We start from the raw sequence: 15724 nt of genomic DNA, 5'->3' as shown, positions 1-15724 counted from the left end.
TCAGCAGAGAACATATTTGCGGGGTGCTGGGAATGCTGCCATAAATCACCCGGTTTCAGTACCTCTTCCCTGGCCTGCTGGTGCCTGCTCCAGAGCTCGTCAGCCCAATGGCTCAAGGGAGCCTTTAAAGTCACAAACAGTTAGGAGCGCACCTGCCTGACATCCCAGCAATTAATCTGCCCCATTGCATCATGGTAGATGTAGTATCTTCAAAAAACGAACTCCATTAATTTTTAAATATTTCACCTTTAAGTAGGTACAGCCTTTACTGTGCATCTCTGGACACATGTGTTTCTGGGTTAGTCCCTTCTTCAGCAGAGGAAGGACTCAGAGAGCAGGGGATGTATATGGACTTTTGGACCATTGTTGGATTGGACAGTGGTTACCATGGATGCGGTGTTATGAGCCATAGGATATGCAGTGTTGTTTTTTTTTTCTTTGTTGAACTTTATACTGGCTGTTTAATAAAAAGTGAAGAAAGAAATGCATAATCCTCTGTGTCCTTAATATAATTACAATTTTCCTTCACAATAGCTAGGAAATTTCTCATTCCCATTCTATTTTTGGCTTCCCAACAGACTGCAAAAAATGCGGTTGAGCTCCAATTTTAGCCATTGTTATTATGTAAAAACTCACAAAAATTAGCAATTCTGCTATCCTTCAAAAAACACCAAAGAATGCATTCCAGAAGGCAATGTAGAGGACTGTCACAATTCTTCCCAATCCAAGATGGCTGAAGGTAATGAAGACAAAAGATGCACACATTGTTGAAATGAATTTAATCCAAGATAGCCTCTAAATTCATTCCATTCTGGGTAATCAGCGCACAAGATTAAGGGTAATTAATGGATTACAATGAATGAGGCAATGCTCGCCGCTATACGCACATGTGCATGCTGGTCTAAAATTGGTTTATGCAGGCCATAGTATAATACGTGCCAATACCTCCGCTGCTGTCACTAACTATTTTCACTTCGTCCGCTCCGCAGCCACAGCGCACTGATCACAGCTGCTCCAATCGGGAGTGCGGAGTCTCCGACTCCACGAGCAGCACAACCACTACCGAGCAGGCTCTTCTCTCCAATCATTGTTTTACAGAACCCTCCCCACCGGATATTCCGACCTCCCAGCGTTCTACATACAGTAAATGCAACAGGTACTCACAAGCTTAGTTCGGGGCTGAAAGGCTTTCATTTGAAGTTCAAATCACCCCTTTTAGCACAGACGTCAATTTAGAGGAAGGCACTCACACAGGGACATGTCTGCACATCAGTAACTGCTATGCTACATAACAAAGCGAATTCCTGAATGATATGTTGGTTTTGCTGGGACACCATTTAGGTAAAAGCTCCTGCCAAGACACCATTATGAGCAACATAAATAGGTGGTGAAGGGTGTGTCACCATGACATCACGTCCCTACTGCCTGCAGGTGCAGCACTAGGAGAGCTATTCCCGTGTTCACTATCACTGATGGCTCTTTGGGGCTACGGCTCTTTCACAATGATAGCACATAGCCATGACTGAGCCCTGGACCCCTATTTTTTAATGTCATTAGGCAATTGAAACCCCCTACCCTCAATTCTATAGTATAATAGCCGAGGAATGTGACAATGTCTTGCTCATACCCCAGTCATGGAATATTAGGGCAATTTTATGGAATCCAGTCCAACCACATTCCTACTGGAAACACATGACTGCATGAGAAAGTGTGTGTGTTTGATGCACAGGTGTGGGCATGTGTGTGGATGGCTGACAGCATTTTGGCTGGTAACAGAGAAGCACTAGCCCCTAAGGACTCAGAAGGATGCATGTTTCTTAGTTATGAAGTATTAAAAAGAATGGTGTGTAAATATGTTGGAAAAATCTTAAATATTTCTTGCAGGCATCACTAGAACTGATCACAATGTGATAATAAACACTTGGGCATTCAACTCAACCTCTGCACAGGTGAAGTGCGCAGGTCTCTGGAAATGCTCATTAGCAGCTAAATGAAACATTAAAAAGCTGTCAACAGATTGCTGTGCACAGAAAACTACAAAACACAACAGTCATTTTCTAAGCAATCCAGTCAAAACACGTAATTGCCTGCAATTTCCCAGTTAACCTTTCACAAAAAGGTGTATTGATCTGGGAAGACAGTTGATGCTCAACTCTCCCTCACCCACCCTCTCATTTTTACTTTCTCTTTCCTCCAACCTCCCTACGGAGGCAGTTGTGTTTTCGGAAAACGCGATAGGGGCCGGTTCACAGAACTGCACTGTGTCTGGGTAAGTCTGAGTTTGTTTGGGGCAGTTTTAAACTGGTGCAAGTCAGTTTTGCAGTGACATCTGCACTGATGACCTGTGAACAACAACACTGTTTCTTACTGATTAGCAAAATGCCCAGCACTGGTGCACTTATGTAAACTGACCAGGGGTTCTTTACACAGTACTGTACAAACCAGCAAAGGAGTAACTGGAAGGACTGAAATGTCAAAAGATGGGCCATCACTAGGGTGCTCAGACGATTCAGGGGCCGAACGTTCCAATTTGGGCATCTATCTAAACATGGTGTGCATTATCAGGGTAGGATTTGTAGGGGTGGACGGTAAACTCTACTCCGCTGACCAAGTTTGTGGAGTTTTGGCACTCAGCGCTCCAAGCAGAGCATGGAGTTCAGCAAAAAAAAACTCCGCCAGCCAGGGTTCACCATTGCGCTCACCCACCCCTAATTTACTCATACACATGCACATTTCGGCTAAAGAAGAAATACCAGTTAAAGAAATTAAAAACGAGGTTCATTTAACAATAAACAACAAAATCACATTCGACCTGCCCAGGTGTACATGGTTGCCATTAATTCTCTGTCCACGTGAATTTATTCAGATACACAGCCATGTGTCTCTGCATGCAGGAGTATGTATCCCGGAAAAAACAAAGAATGTGTTTCACTCTTATCTTTAAGAGTCCACAGTGCCACCCTGGGGCGCACAGCGCACAACCTATCAGTCAATAAGCTTGAAGAACAAGTTACTTACCTTTGGTAATGCTTTTTCTAGTAGATACAGTATCTACCTGTGGATTCCTCACCTTTTGAATAGTCCTATTCAAAAGGTGAGGAATCCACAGGTAGGTGTATCCATCAGAAGAACAAGTTCCTTACCTTCGGTAACGCTTTTTCTGGTGGATACAGTACTTACCTGTGGTTTCCTCACTGACCCGCCCGCCTCCCTGTTGCCTTTCTGGATATACTAAGAAGGAAGGTATTTGTATATATGATATATATGTTGCAAATTGTATATATAGAATTTATGTTTATATGTATAATTGTATATAAATTATTGAATTCACACATGCTGTTTTTGCGATGTTGGCATTCACCAGTTCGCCTTGAAGGCTCGAAAAAAAGTAGGTTAAACTGCCAGCACGCAGATGAGGACTTCTTATGGCTCTGATGACGTCAGACAGTCACATGCAAAGCCATTGTATTGTGATGTCCTGGTCGATGTGGACAACTAGATAGAAAAAACAATTCTGTTGAATGCGGACGCATTGGGAGTATTCAAAAGGTGAGAAATCCACAGGCAGATGTATCCATCAGAATTTTTTTTTGAATTGAGCCAAACTATCAGCAAATCAAAGACAACATACACATTATTATCAATTGTTCAAAGCCATGTTTGTAAAACTGTCGCCGCTCACAACAATGAAATTAAAGTTATAAAACAGTGTGTACTACTTTCCCACAGGTCGGAGAATATCCTCACGTCTTCTGATAATTGAACCCAGTATCTTCTTTTTAGTAACCAGTCTTTAAAACGTGTTGAGATTTTAAAGCACCAAAGCAAGCGTAAATTCAAAATGTTCTTGGAAACAAATGCACCATCCCGACAGTACCGAAGTTAACTTATCACTGTAAACATGCATGTTAGGAACAATGAAGTTTATAAAGCGCTTGAGAGAAGCGGAACTCCCTGGAATTTCATAGAGTTTTTAGATAACTCCACAGAATTTCGCAGAGTAGAACTCCAAAAGCTCTGCCCACCCCCAATCGTGATTACCCCAGAGGGGTATACTGAAAGCATTGCACCCTATAAAGTCTGACACTTCTGGCTGTGATAAATTATTCCAATCATAACTTGTGGATATTGATGCTGGTTGCATGTAAATCTGCATGTGCTGTATTATCTCGGCACTCTTCACTCATTAAATTAAAAACAGTCAACCACTGGCATGTAACTACTGTGGGCAGTAAACATCACAGCACTTACAAATGTAATCCCTCCACAAACAAGTATTTGTACAGGGATCACTAGTTTCTATGCATATAGAGTCGAACTTCTGGTTCACCTCAATTGAATCAATTTGATGAATATGTATCAATGTTTTGTAAAAGGACTAATTTAGCTGGAATATCACATCACTGATGGCAGTAAACTGATAAGTTAATAATCGCTCCTGCATGCCAGCCAGCAGCTGTCCCAGGAGCTGGTCATCGGCCAGTAATAAGGACCTTCCTAGCTGCTCTGGCCACTGGCCTGGCAAAGGGGATCCACTTCTCCCTTGATTACTCTTGTACACAATCTTGAATTATTATCTTCCCTCCCCAGGCATACTTCCTGCGTCTTCTTATTGCTATACACAGCACTTACTGATCCAGGCTTTAGAGTAGCAATAAACATATACATACATGCCTACTTCCCCCAGGCAGTTAATGACACAAACCTCCAAAAACTAAGACTTGGATAAACAAAAACCTTCCGCTGTGGACTCAGAGTGGTAACTGAGTGGTGAGGATCATACTCCAACATAGGACACGAGGTGGATTACAGCAGGCAGTCTCGCGTCAAACGTCAATCAAGCATCACTCTTACAGATCATAAGCTGGGCATGGGACCTACCTTGGCTTTGTTGATTGTGCAGTGAAGGGCATTGTTTTCTTGATCGTACAGCAGGCTAAAATCCAAAGTCCCCAAGGTTGCTGAAAAAGAGAAGAGAACATAATCAACAACAGCTGATTTTTTAGTATAATTTATTTGTTACTAGTATTCAATAGCATGAACGAGGTCACTGCAGCCTGAACAAGTTTGTTAAGTAGTTATGGCAGACTATTCACTTTAGAATTTGAGTCAGTTCTTTAACACGTTGGTTGTCATCTAAAACGTATCTACAACTTCGCACGTTAGCTCTCTTCTTGTAGGAAGTGACGTTTTCTCATGTTTACATATAGAATATTAAGGAATGCCAATAATTGGTGTGACTGGAAAACAACAACATAATTACAACAATTGCAATGGAGTGTTGAGGAATTATCAAGGTTCATTGGTTGCATATCGGAGTATGCCGATAGTATGGATCAAGGGTCATTTTTAGATATCTGAGCATGATGGTCGGTCGAGTTATCAGGGGCGATTCTCATATATCCAAGCATGATGGCCAGTCGAGTCGTCAAGGGTCATTCTCATATATACAGGCATGATGGTCAGTCGAGTTATCAAGGATCATTCTCATATATCTGAGAACCCTTGATAACTCCATGCTGATCGCCAAAGTTCTAAAGGCTCTTTATCATATATTCGAGCATGATGAATGATTGAGTTCTCAAAGACCGCTCTCAATCACACACGATCGCACAGGTTATCAAGCATCATCCTCCTAAATCGGAACATTCTCATCACAGGAGTTATCAAGGGTCATTGTCATATCTGAGCATGATGAATGGATGAATTCTCAAGGACAATTTTCATATATATGAGCATGCTGATTGCACAAGCTATCAAGCACCAGTCTCATAGATCTTACCATACTCATCACGGGAGTTCTGAAGGATCATTTTCATTCATCTGAGCATGATGGAGGGACGAGCTTTCAAGGATCATTCTCTTATTGTGAGCACGTTACTGGGTGCTTTGGCCTGATAGTATTGGAGCTGGTGCTCTTAATTTGAACGAATGGAGAACCAGTTCTATATTTATGGCACCAATAATGCCATCACTTTACTGTGGGTGATTCTCAGGCCCGAGCATGCAGATTGTGGCACACCCTTGGCTCCATAATGAGGGAATGTAGGCTACAGGCTTTGCAGCTGCTAAACTTAAGATGAGAATTATTTGTCTTTTGTCACTCTCTTCGAATGTTCTCTCATTAAAGGTTGTTTCATCCTTTATCTGAATGCGGGGTATGTTGAGGGTTTGTGATGGTCTGGTGAAACGTCACTGCCCTACATTTACGGGCAGAAGGGCCTTGACATCCTGTTCCTAGCATTAATTTAGGAGGCACTCGAAATCGGCGATACACATATCCAGAACCTCCCTACAATATCTGGGTATCTTGTCTTCATTGCCACACAAAAGATGCGTCATTTCCTGTTCAAGCAAGGATGTGTTCTGTACATTCTGAGCGTCAGCCGGGAGGAGATCACCGGCGGGGCATGAGCGGCCGGGAAGCTAGGCCGGCATTAGCCGTCTGGTTGCCTTGGCCACTGACCGCCGCCGTAATCGACATCCATTTAGAGTATTAGAGGAAAGTCAGCAAGGCAGTGCCAGGGGACAGAAATACAGGTCTGATCGGGCGTATAATCCAAGCACCCTATTAGTCTATTTTCCACGCAGAGAGCAGTGAAATAGGGCAGTAATTTGCCGCCATTTCTGCTTGCAGACCTGCAGCACGCTGCGCATGATTGTGGTACGAGTTACACCTCTAGGCACAGTGTACGGTTTTTAACAGTCAGTGTTCACAATGCTATACGTAGTAATGTAACTCAGTTTGTTAGTGTAATAATGGATGCTGGTTGTGTCCATGAGGGGGAAATAGGATAATGGCGCCCACGAGGAAGTGTTTCAGATGCCTGGCAAGTACCGCATCTTCTCGCATCCTGCATCGCTGCCACGGTGTGTGCAAGGGTGCAGTGGGGTGCAGTGCGGAGCTTTTCACGACAGAAGTGCAGCATTCTAGCTTTTAGTCACTCAGTTTTTAACTTAATTTCATGCTATACTCCTTCCATTTCTAAACTCTGCAAATAACAGGTGTTAATATTACCCAAGGAATGGCACTCAATAATACTCGAGTATGCGGGGGTGTGTTTCTCAGCTAAAGGAAAGTGAATGAGGAGACACTAATCCAAAATGTAAACACCTGGCCAAAGGAAGCCCTGTGCATGTAAAGTAGCGCAGAGGTAATCAGTCCGAGCACTAGGTAAAGCGCTCGCCTCCTTCCCAGGTATATCCTAGTAATCAGGGTAACACTGTTTCCGTGGGGCATGTAATACTCAAAGGCAGGGCATCAGGTACCACAACATTATAGACCGGGCCACTGGGGAAGAGTCAGGGCCCGGTCATGGGAATCTGGGACATGAGTCGCCCTATCACGTGTGGGATAAGAACCAGGAGGATAGGCGACCCAAGCGCTTACTAACCAAGTTTATTTGGGGATTGCCCTACAAAGCATAAGTTACTGAAGATCAGGTATGAGAGCTGTGGGATTGGTAGCAGAGAGCATACAAGGAATGTGTACAGCAACACTTTATTTGTACTTGGACACAGTTCTACTTATACTGCTTCCATGAAACAGCGAACCACAGTCTTGAAGCTCAGTAGTACTGCAAATTTTAGGCGCTATTATTACCGAATGCAGTGGTGCTCGTTTTATCAACTTTAGATAGATGAAAGGTTAAATAGGCCACAACGAGACTTCAACCTGTAACTAAGAAATTGCCCACAGATTCACTCAGATCGAATTTTGCCCACTACCTCCTTTGAGTGGGGCAATGCACCCACTGCAGGGAGTCTTGCTTCTAATTCTAAGGTGGTGAATGTGTCTGTTGCAGTGTTCCATGTGAACTCTGCAGGTCACAGCCTTAGAAAGGGAGCTGAGAGGGTCCATGCATTCGATACGAAGATCCGGATGTAATCTGCAGGTCACAAATTCAAATCCCTGCAAGAAATATCAGAGGATTACCTGCCTGCTTCAAAGCAACCCTGTAGTTATGGTTGTTTTGCTCACAACAGGTCTTTTTTGCTTTGGTAACAACCTTGGAACCATTTCACAAATCTGCATGACATTTGGCACACAATTACCTCATTTAGCTAAGTTATGTGATAATTTCTAGTAAACAGATTCATCTAAGTATCATCTAAATAATTAATAAGCCAAGTAAGTTAATAACAACCAAGAAAATAGGTTTACTAATAATAACCAAGTTAATAAATAACAATTACTCGAGCAAGTGTGTACACACATACATGCACAACTAAAGTCATAATAACATGGCCATTATGCATGCAGGAGCTATGCCTACCCAGTAGACAGGATACAGGACACCATTCAGCAGTTTTTGCAGTCTCTCATTGCTCTATATCCTAAGTACGTATAAACATTTTCTCAAGTGCCAGAATGTCTGCCATGGGTGTGACCAGGTGCCACATTACGGACTGCAGTGTTTAGGGTTGGAAAAACATGTTCATAGAGGGGCGACGAGTCAGGGAGCGCATTATTTTGACTTTCCCTCCATACAGTCCTCCTATAATTTAGGATTCTAAGGTAAGATATATATATCTGTGTATATATTTAGTTTATCAAAGGTTACACTGTTTTAGTCCCTTTACCATCTCCTGGATATAGTCTGACTTCCCGCTATTTTTTCCCTTGGAGACTCAAGTGAAGAACGGGAATACCATGGTTATCCAATTGGAATGAACTAGTATTGGACAACAATGGTTAACAACGGTACCCACCTAGGAAGCTTTCCAGTAGCCACATACTATCACAAGACCCAGAGAGAGGCCGTATAATCTTCTGCCTCTGTTTTCTTATTTGCAAACAGCAGTGCTTAGAAACAGGCAGAGTTAAATCAGTGAGTGCTTTTAAAAATCTTGAGAGAACCCACAGCAAAGTAGATAATTCAGGGAGACAGGCAGGCATCACTATCCCATCCCCGCCACTAGATCCAGTGAGTAGATTTCAGGCAAAGCACTAGGAGACTGGACATCTAATCCTAGTTTTACCAACATATGCTGGTAGTAAACACTGCATTGTAAATCTGGGTAGGGCCACCAACACAGTGGCCTTTACCTTGGGATGGCCGTCCCAAGCCTCCTCGGGAGAACCGCCCCAGTCTTGGTGAACAAGCTAAATGCAGAACCAAAAAACGTGTTTTTTATTCCTGCTCTCCCCACCCCATATAACTGAATGGTGTGCTCTTATCCATTCACCTTTTGAGCTTAGTTCTCTGCTTCTACTTTTTTATTTAAAATATGACAACAAAGAAAAAATAACTTCAAGCAAGAAGTAGTAGTTAAATTCCCAATCAAAAGGTGTATTGGCTCCTACATAGTATATTAGATTGAGAAGTGGTTAGGACAGTATAGTCAGGGCCTCTGGAATTATGTGATTCTGTGGCAGTGTCGTTTTCTGCATAGTTATGGAATTGCAGCATTTCCCACATAATCCATAATCTGCTGCATAATTTGCAGATTTGAGCAAAACATTTGTTCCAAACTCAAATGGATCAACATTTACCTAAAGTGTCGATGTGTGTTTCCCCTCAGTTTAAGGTCCTTTCCAAAATTTGACTGGTCATCTTTCAATTGCCTATTGCTGTATTTGAGCATTAAACTGTTACTAATGAGGTGTAACCTTTGTCCAGACCGACGTAACGTGTAAAACCACAAAATAATGCGGTAATCCTGCTACAAAATGTGCCTAATTATGCCACATAATTTGACTTGTCTTGCTGCATAATTTATTTAATAATGCTACATAATGTGGTCATCTCCTGTCAACTTGTTGACTGACATGAGACAACAAGTAAATTGTCCAATGCTAGGCCTGGCAGGCTCAGTGAGTTCTTGCTCCACCCACTTACTACCTTACTAAGTTGACATTCCAAGTAATATTATGGGTTTTTCACTCCCAGTTCTGGCCCAGGCGGCACTAGAGACTTGGTGTGCTTTACCAAGCGTCAGTGGTGTAGTGGTTCACAAAAGTCATTGAGCCTAACACTTAGTGGGAGTAGCAATGTATGCACATCCAATGTACAGTATTTACAGTATATGAGGCCCTGCAGCCATTCATGTGCTGATGGAATGGGGCCTCTTCCCCAGTGTATCACCATCGCCCTCTTCGCCAGCAGTAAAGAGAGGGCAGTACTTTTCCAAATCTCCACCCGTATATACCTCATACAACCCAATAGAGGAGGCGAGGAGTGGAGAATTTATATAATCATAATGGTCAGACTGCCAGTATCTATAGCCATGGATAGGCACAGCTACATAATCCCGCCTTCAGAGCTCCACAGCATCAACAGCTGGTGTCCTCACTCTGCCGGAATGTTGATGGTGTGGTACACTCAAGGCATAAAGTATTTGTTGCTATTTAGAGGTAGATTCCCAGTTTAGGAGTAGCAATAGTCCAATTTTTCATCTGTTAGTTATCTAGACAGGTCGCTTTCCCATATTCCCCTGACCTTCAGGTTCTTTTGCATATACTGTTCCTTTATGAAAATATGCAGTTAGGAAATCAATTGTCTAGGATCCGGAGGGCTTCATAGTCACATTCAAGTTTTTAGCAGTGCCAGTTTCAACAGAATCGAGGCATACAGTGATTTTGCACGTGGATTTTTGTTTGTCCTATAAAAATAGGTCTAGCAGGATCTGGGAAGAGTTGCCTGCGAGTGTCCGTCTTGCTAGTAATTGTTTAGTTAGTGGGATCAGGATATTCAACAACATGTATAACAATATGGGTAAGATCACCATTTTCATCAAAGCAATACATCCTGCCATAGACCGAGGCAGTAATATCCAAAGATTTACCTGCTCCTGAATTTTAACGTGATCAACCCAATGCATGTTTCTGATTACCACTTCAGTATTCTGCATGATCTCTATCCACAGATATCTCGCACAGCTCTCACACCATTTAAGACAGAAATGAATTGTGCATACTTTGGTGCCTACTGTAAGAGGAAATATCAGTGACTTTCTCCAGTTCATAAGGATGCCTGAGAGATGGCCAAAAGTGAGAAATTCCCAGATAATGGAGAAGTTATCTTCCAGAGGATATCCTCATCGTCATCATCATCAAGTGAGATCATCAGGCATCATCATCTGAATTATTGCTCATGCACCGAATAAAGCTGGGCTGAAGAGTTAGGTAAGAGACCAAATATAGATGCACACTCCATCTTCTTGCAAAGTGATTTTCTCCTGCCATGTTGAGGACCATTTCTTGGAGCAACCCTGCATTGATGCTGTCTATGATTCAGCAGTCTGTGATTTGCCTTACTTTACTCAGATTGTTTAATCATCGAACATTCCAAGATAGTAACCGTCTTGTTGGGTCTTGACATCTAGCATGCATGTCCATTACTGATGCCTTGCTGTCATAATAAATCTACACCCACTGTGTAAGGTTAAGTAAATAACATCCCAAAGTCCGTCTCTGCGCCTGCTTTTTGACTTTGTGTTCCATACTAGCGAAGTCTCTAAACTGAGTAACATGAAGAGGTAAATGGTGACATCTGCTATTTACAGCATTAAGAAATGCCAGTGGAGTTGAAGCTCTTGATAATAAGACACATTCATTTGATTGCTACTATGACTCCAACTCTGTCTGTGCCCTTACCATACACTTTTAGTTAGTTTAAAACAATTCTTTTTTTTTTTTTTTTACATACAGTAAAATCGGTTAAACCTAGTAATTTGCTTAACAATGGGTGCAGCTCTTTATTACTAGCCAATGGACAACCTTTCAACCCAATTTAACGAATGTAAAGGCCTCTTCTCCTGCTTTACCACCACCCCATGTCTGTTCACCACCACCTCATTATAGGTTTTCACATTCCTTCATTTTAGCATCGCTAGAAACATGTTCCTAAAGCTGACTTGCAAAGACACTAGGCGCCACAGCGCCTTAACCCTTTCATTGCCAGGCCTTTTCTCCTCAGGTGCCAGGCCTTTTTTGGCTATTTAGGGCAGTTCGCGCTTAGGCCCTCATAACATTTTGTCCACATAAGCTACCCACGCCAAATTTGCGTCCTTTTTTCCAACATCCTAGGGATTCTAGAGGTACCTACACTTTGTGGGTTCCCCTGAAGGAGACCAAGAAATTATCCAAAATACAGTGCAAATTTCGTTTCTTTTTTTTTTTAAATGGGAAAAAAGGGCTGCAGAAGAAAGCTTGTGTTTTTTTCTCTGAAAATGGCATCAACAAAGGGTTTGTGGTGCTAAAATCCCCAGCTTCCCAGCTTTCAGGAACAGGCAGACTTGAATCAGAAAACCCAATTTTTCAACACAAGTTTGGCATTTTACTGGGACATACCCCATTTTTACTATTGTTTGTGCTTTCAGCCTCCTTCCAGTTAGTGACAGAAATTGGTGTGAAACCAATGCTGGATCCCAGAAAGCTAAACATTTCCGAAAAGTAAAAAAAAATCTGAATTCAGCAGGGGGTAATTTGTGTAGATCCTACAAGGTTTCCCTACAGAAAATACCAGCTGAAATAAAATAAAAAATGAAATTGAGGTGAAAAAAACAGCTATTTTTCTCTACGTTTTACTCTAACTTTTTCCTGCAATGTCAGATTTTTTAAAGCAATATACCGTTACATCTGCTGGACTCTTCAGGGATATATAGGGCTTGTAGGTTTATCAAGAACCCTAGGTACCCAGAGCCAATAAATGAGCTGCACCTTGCAATGGGTTTTCATTCTATACCAGGTATACAGCAATTCATTTGCTGTAATCTAAATAGTGAAGAATAGGTATCAAGAAACCCTTTGTATTTCCAAAATTGGCACAAGATAATGTGTTGAGAAGCAGTGGTTATTTGCACATCTCTGAATTCCGGGGTCCCCATACTAGCATGTGAATTACAGGGCATTTTTCAAATTAACGTCTTTTTTACAGACACTGTCTTACATTTGGAAGGAAAAAATGTAGAGAAAGACAAGGGGCAATAAAACTTGTTTTGCTATTCTGTGTTCCCCTAAGTCTCCCGATAAAAAATGGTACATCACTTGCGTGAGTAGGCCTTATGCTCGCGACAGGAAACACAACATGGACACATCACATTTTTACATTGCAATCTGACGTGTTTTTTGCAAAGTGCCTAGCTGTAGAGTTTGGCCTCTAGCTCAGCCGGCACTAGGAAAACCTACCAAACCTGCACATGTTTTAAAACTAGACACATAGGAATCCAAGATGGGGTGGCTTGTGGGGCTCGCACCAGGTTCTGTTACCCAGAACCCTTCGCAAACCTAAAAATTTAGCAAAATTTCTGTGACACAAAGTTCTGGAATCTGAGAGGAGCCACAAATTTCCTTCCACCCAGCGTTCCCCCAAGTCTCCTGATAAAAATGGTACCTCACTTGAGTGGGTAGGCCTAGTGCCCGCGAAAGGAAATGCCCCAAAACTCAAAATTATCAAATACAAAACTAACTGTTTTTTGCAGGCGGGAGGGGCACCTGCGTTTTTGGTCCTTGGCTCAGTAGCTATCTAGGGAAACCTACCAAACCCAGACATTTGTGAAAACTAGACACCCAAGGGAGTCCAGCGAGGTGTGACTTGGTGGATCCCCCAATGTTTTCTTACCCAGAATCCTCAGCAAACCTCAACTTTAGCTTAAAAAAAACAAATTTTTCCCACATTTCTGTGTGGGATCACCACATCGGGACAAATTACCACCCAACGTTCCCCTCAGTCTCCCGGTAAAAATGATACCTCACTTGTGTAGGTGGGCAAAGTGCCTGTGACAAGGAAGAGCCAAAAACTTGTCAAAATTGAAGGGGAACCAAAACGGGTCCAAAAGGGCAGATTGAAAAAAACATTTAGGCTGACAAGTGCAGCAGAATTTTTATCAGTATAGAGGAGACAATGATGAGTGGTAGGAATTTTGTGGATTCCTGCGGATTCTGGAAGGTTCCATCAGAAAAATGTGGGGAAAAAATGTGTGATTTCCAGCAAAGTTGGAGGTTTGCAGGGAATTGTGGGTAAGAAAATGGTGTGGGGTGCATGTGAAGCACACCACCCTGGAATCACCCAGATGTTTCGTTTTCAGATGTGTCTAGGTCTTGTGGATTTTTCTACATGGCAGCGTCCCAAAGTCCAAAAAAGTGCAGCCCTCACCATTCCAAGTGGGACGATTTTGAGAGTTAGCCAAGCTCTCATGGTCCAAATATTAAACCAAAACCCCAAATAATCAAATGTCTACTTTCTTGCCGTGGGATAAGATGTTTTAGTGTGTGGGGGGAGCTGAAAGACTGTTACCCCCTTCAGTTGGGGTGGGGGCATAACCAGGCCCATACTGGTTGGTAGCCACTACCCCACTATGTTATATATATTTTTTTAATTCCTGGCATCCAGTATGCGTTCTGTCCCCCTGGGGAGTAAATCTGGGGTAATTGCCCCATCTGCCCGCCGGTGGGCAGAACAACTTTGGCCCGTTTATTTGGGGTGGGGGTATGGCCATACCCCCACCCTCTTATTTGGAAAAAAAATCTTCCCTTGTCTCTGGTGGTCTTTCTGCCCCCTTGGGGGCAGATGGGTCTTCCATAAACAGTAATGTGCCCCCATGGGGAGTGACCCTTGCCCAAGGGGCTGCCCCCCCAAACAAAACACACACATGCACACACACCAATCCCTGGTGCCTTAGTGGTTTCTGTCCCCCCGGGGGCAGACGGCCTAATAGAAATAGGCAGATCTGCCCCCAAGGGGAGCACAAATGGCCTAAAATAAATTTGCTCCCCCAGGGGAGCAACCCTTGCCTTAGGGGTCGCTCCACTTATGTGAAATTGGCCCAAAAAAAAAGAAAATCCCTGGTGCCTAGATGTTTCTGCCCCCCCACCCCCCCTTGGGGGCAGGTCAGCCTAATAAAAATAGGCTGATCTGCCCCAAAAGGGGGCAGAAATGGCCTAAAAGTAAATTTGCCCCCAAGGGAGTGACCTGTGCCTAAGGGGTTGCTCCCTCATACATAAAGCAACAAAAAACATCAAAATGAATGATCCCTGGTGTCTAGCGGTTACTGCCCCCCCGGGGGCAGATCAGCCTAATTATAATAGGCCGATCTGCCCCCAGGGGGGCAGAAATGGCCTGAAAATAAATTGCCCCCATGGGGAGCGGCCCTTGCCCAAGGGGCCGGTCCCCTTCTGATATAAACAAACAAAAAAAAACATTCCCTGGTGTCTAGTGGCATTTCTGCTGCCCGATCGCATTGAGACCGGGCTGCAGAAATGCTGAGAGAGACATGAAAGGAGAGGAAAGGCTTTTCCTCTCCTTTAATGCCTCTCTCGCCCCCTCCACGTGATCGAAGGGGAAATGCTTTGCATTTCTCCTCCGATCCGTGGGGGCAGTGTCTGATGAGGTCAGCGCGCGATTGTGCGCTGACGTCATCAGACCCCACAGGGGGTCTTGGGGGAGGTGGGAAACAATTCCTCTTCCATCCCTGCCCAGGGGAGGGGGGTGCTAGGCCCCCAGGGGGAGTGCTAGCGCTTCCCCATTGGGTCCCTAGCTGGACGTAACGGTTACGTCCACGGCACCTGAAGGGTTAACACCAGTGAAGATTTAAATAAACCCTAACCTCTCACAAGCACCTCCTTACACTTCACAGTACTCCCTGCTGTCCCACATTCTTCACAGTGCCACTAACCATGTGAAAAGAAGTAAATGCTACTGTGTACTAGTGCCACGTGAAGGTCAGGTGGACCGCAGCGGCCTATAGGCTGAACAAAGAGTATTCCTGCTCCATACCTTTT

General features: G+C 43.4%; 1 protein-coding gene across 2 annotated transcripts in view; it reads right to left on the bottom strand.

Moving 5' to 3' along the window:
• The window catches only part of DOC2B (double C2 domain beta), a 1627913-nt gene that overhangs the window by 1335003 nt on the left and 277186 nt on the right, over positions 1-15724 (bottom strand). For both annotated transcript variants that reach the window (XM_069226394.1, XM_069226395.1), the window contains exon 2: positions 4882-4961. In XM_069226394.1, coding sequence (XP_069082495.1) covers positions 4882-4961 — 80 coding nt within the window. The remainder of the gene's footprint in view (positions 1-4881; positions 4962-15724) is intronic.

Source organism: Pleurodeles waltl, chromosome 3_1 (genome assembly GCF_031143425.1).
Source record: "Pleurodeles waltl isolate 20211129_DDA chromosome 3_1, aPleWal1.hap1.20221129, whole genome shotgun sequence".
In the NCBI taxonomy this organism is placed as follows: domain Eukaryota; kingdom Metazoa; phylum Chordata; class Amphibia; order Caudata; family Salamandridae; genus Pleurodeles; species Pleurodeles waltl.
This window is presented reverse-complemented; position numbering and strand designations above follow the sequence as displayed.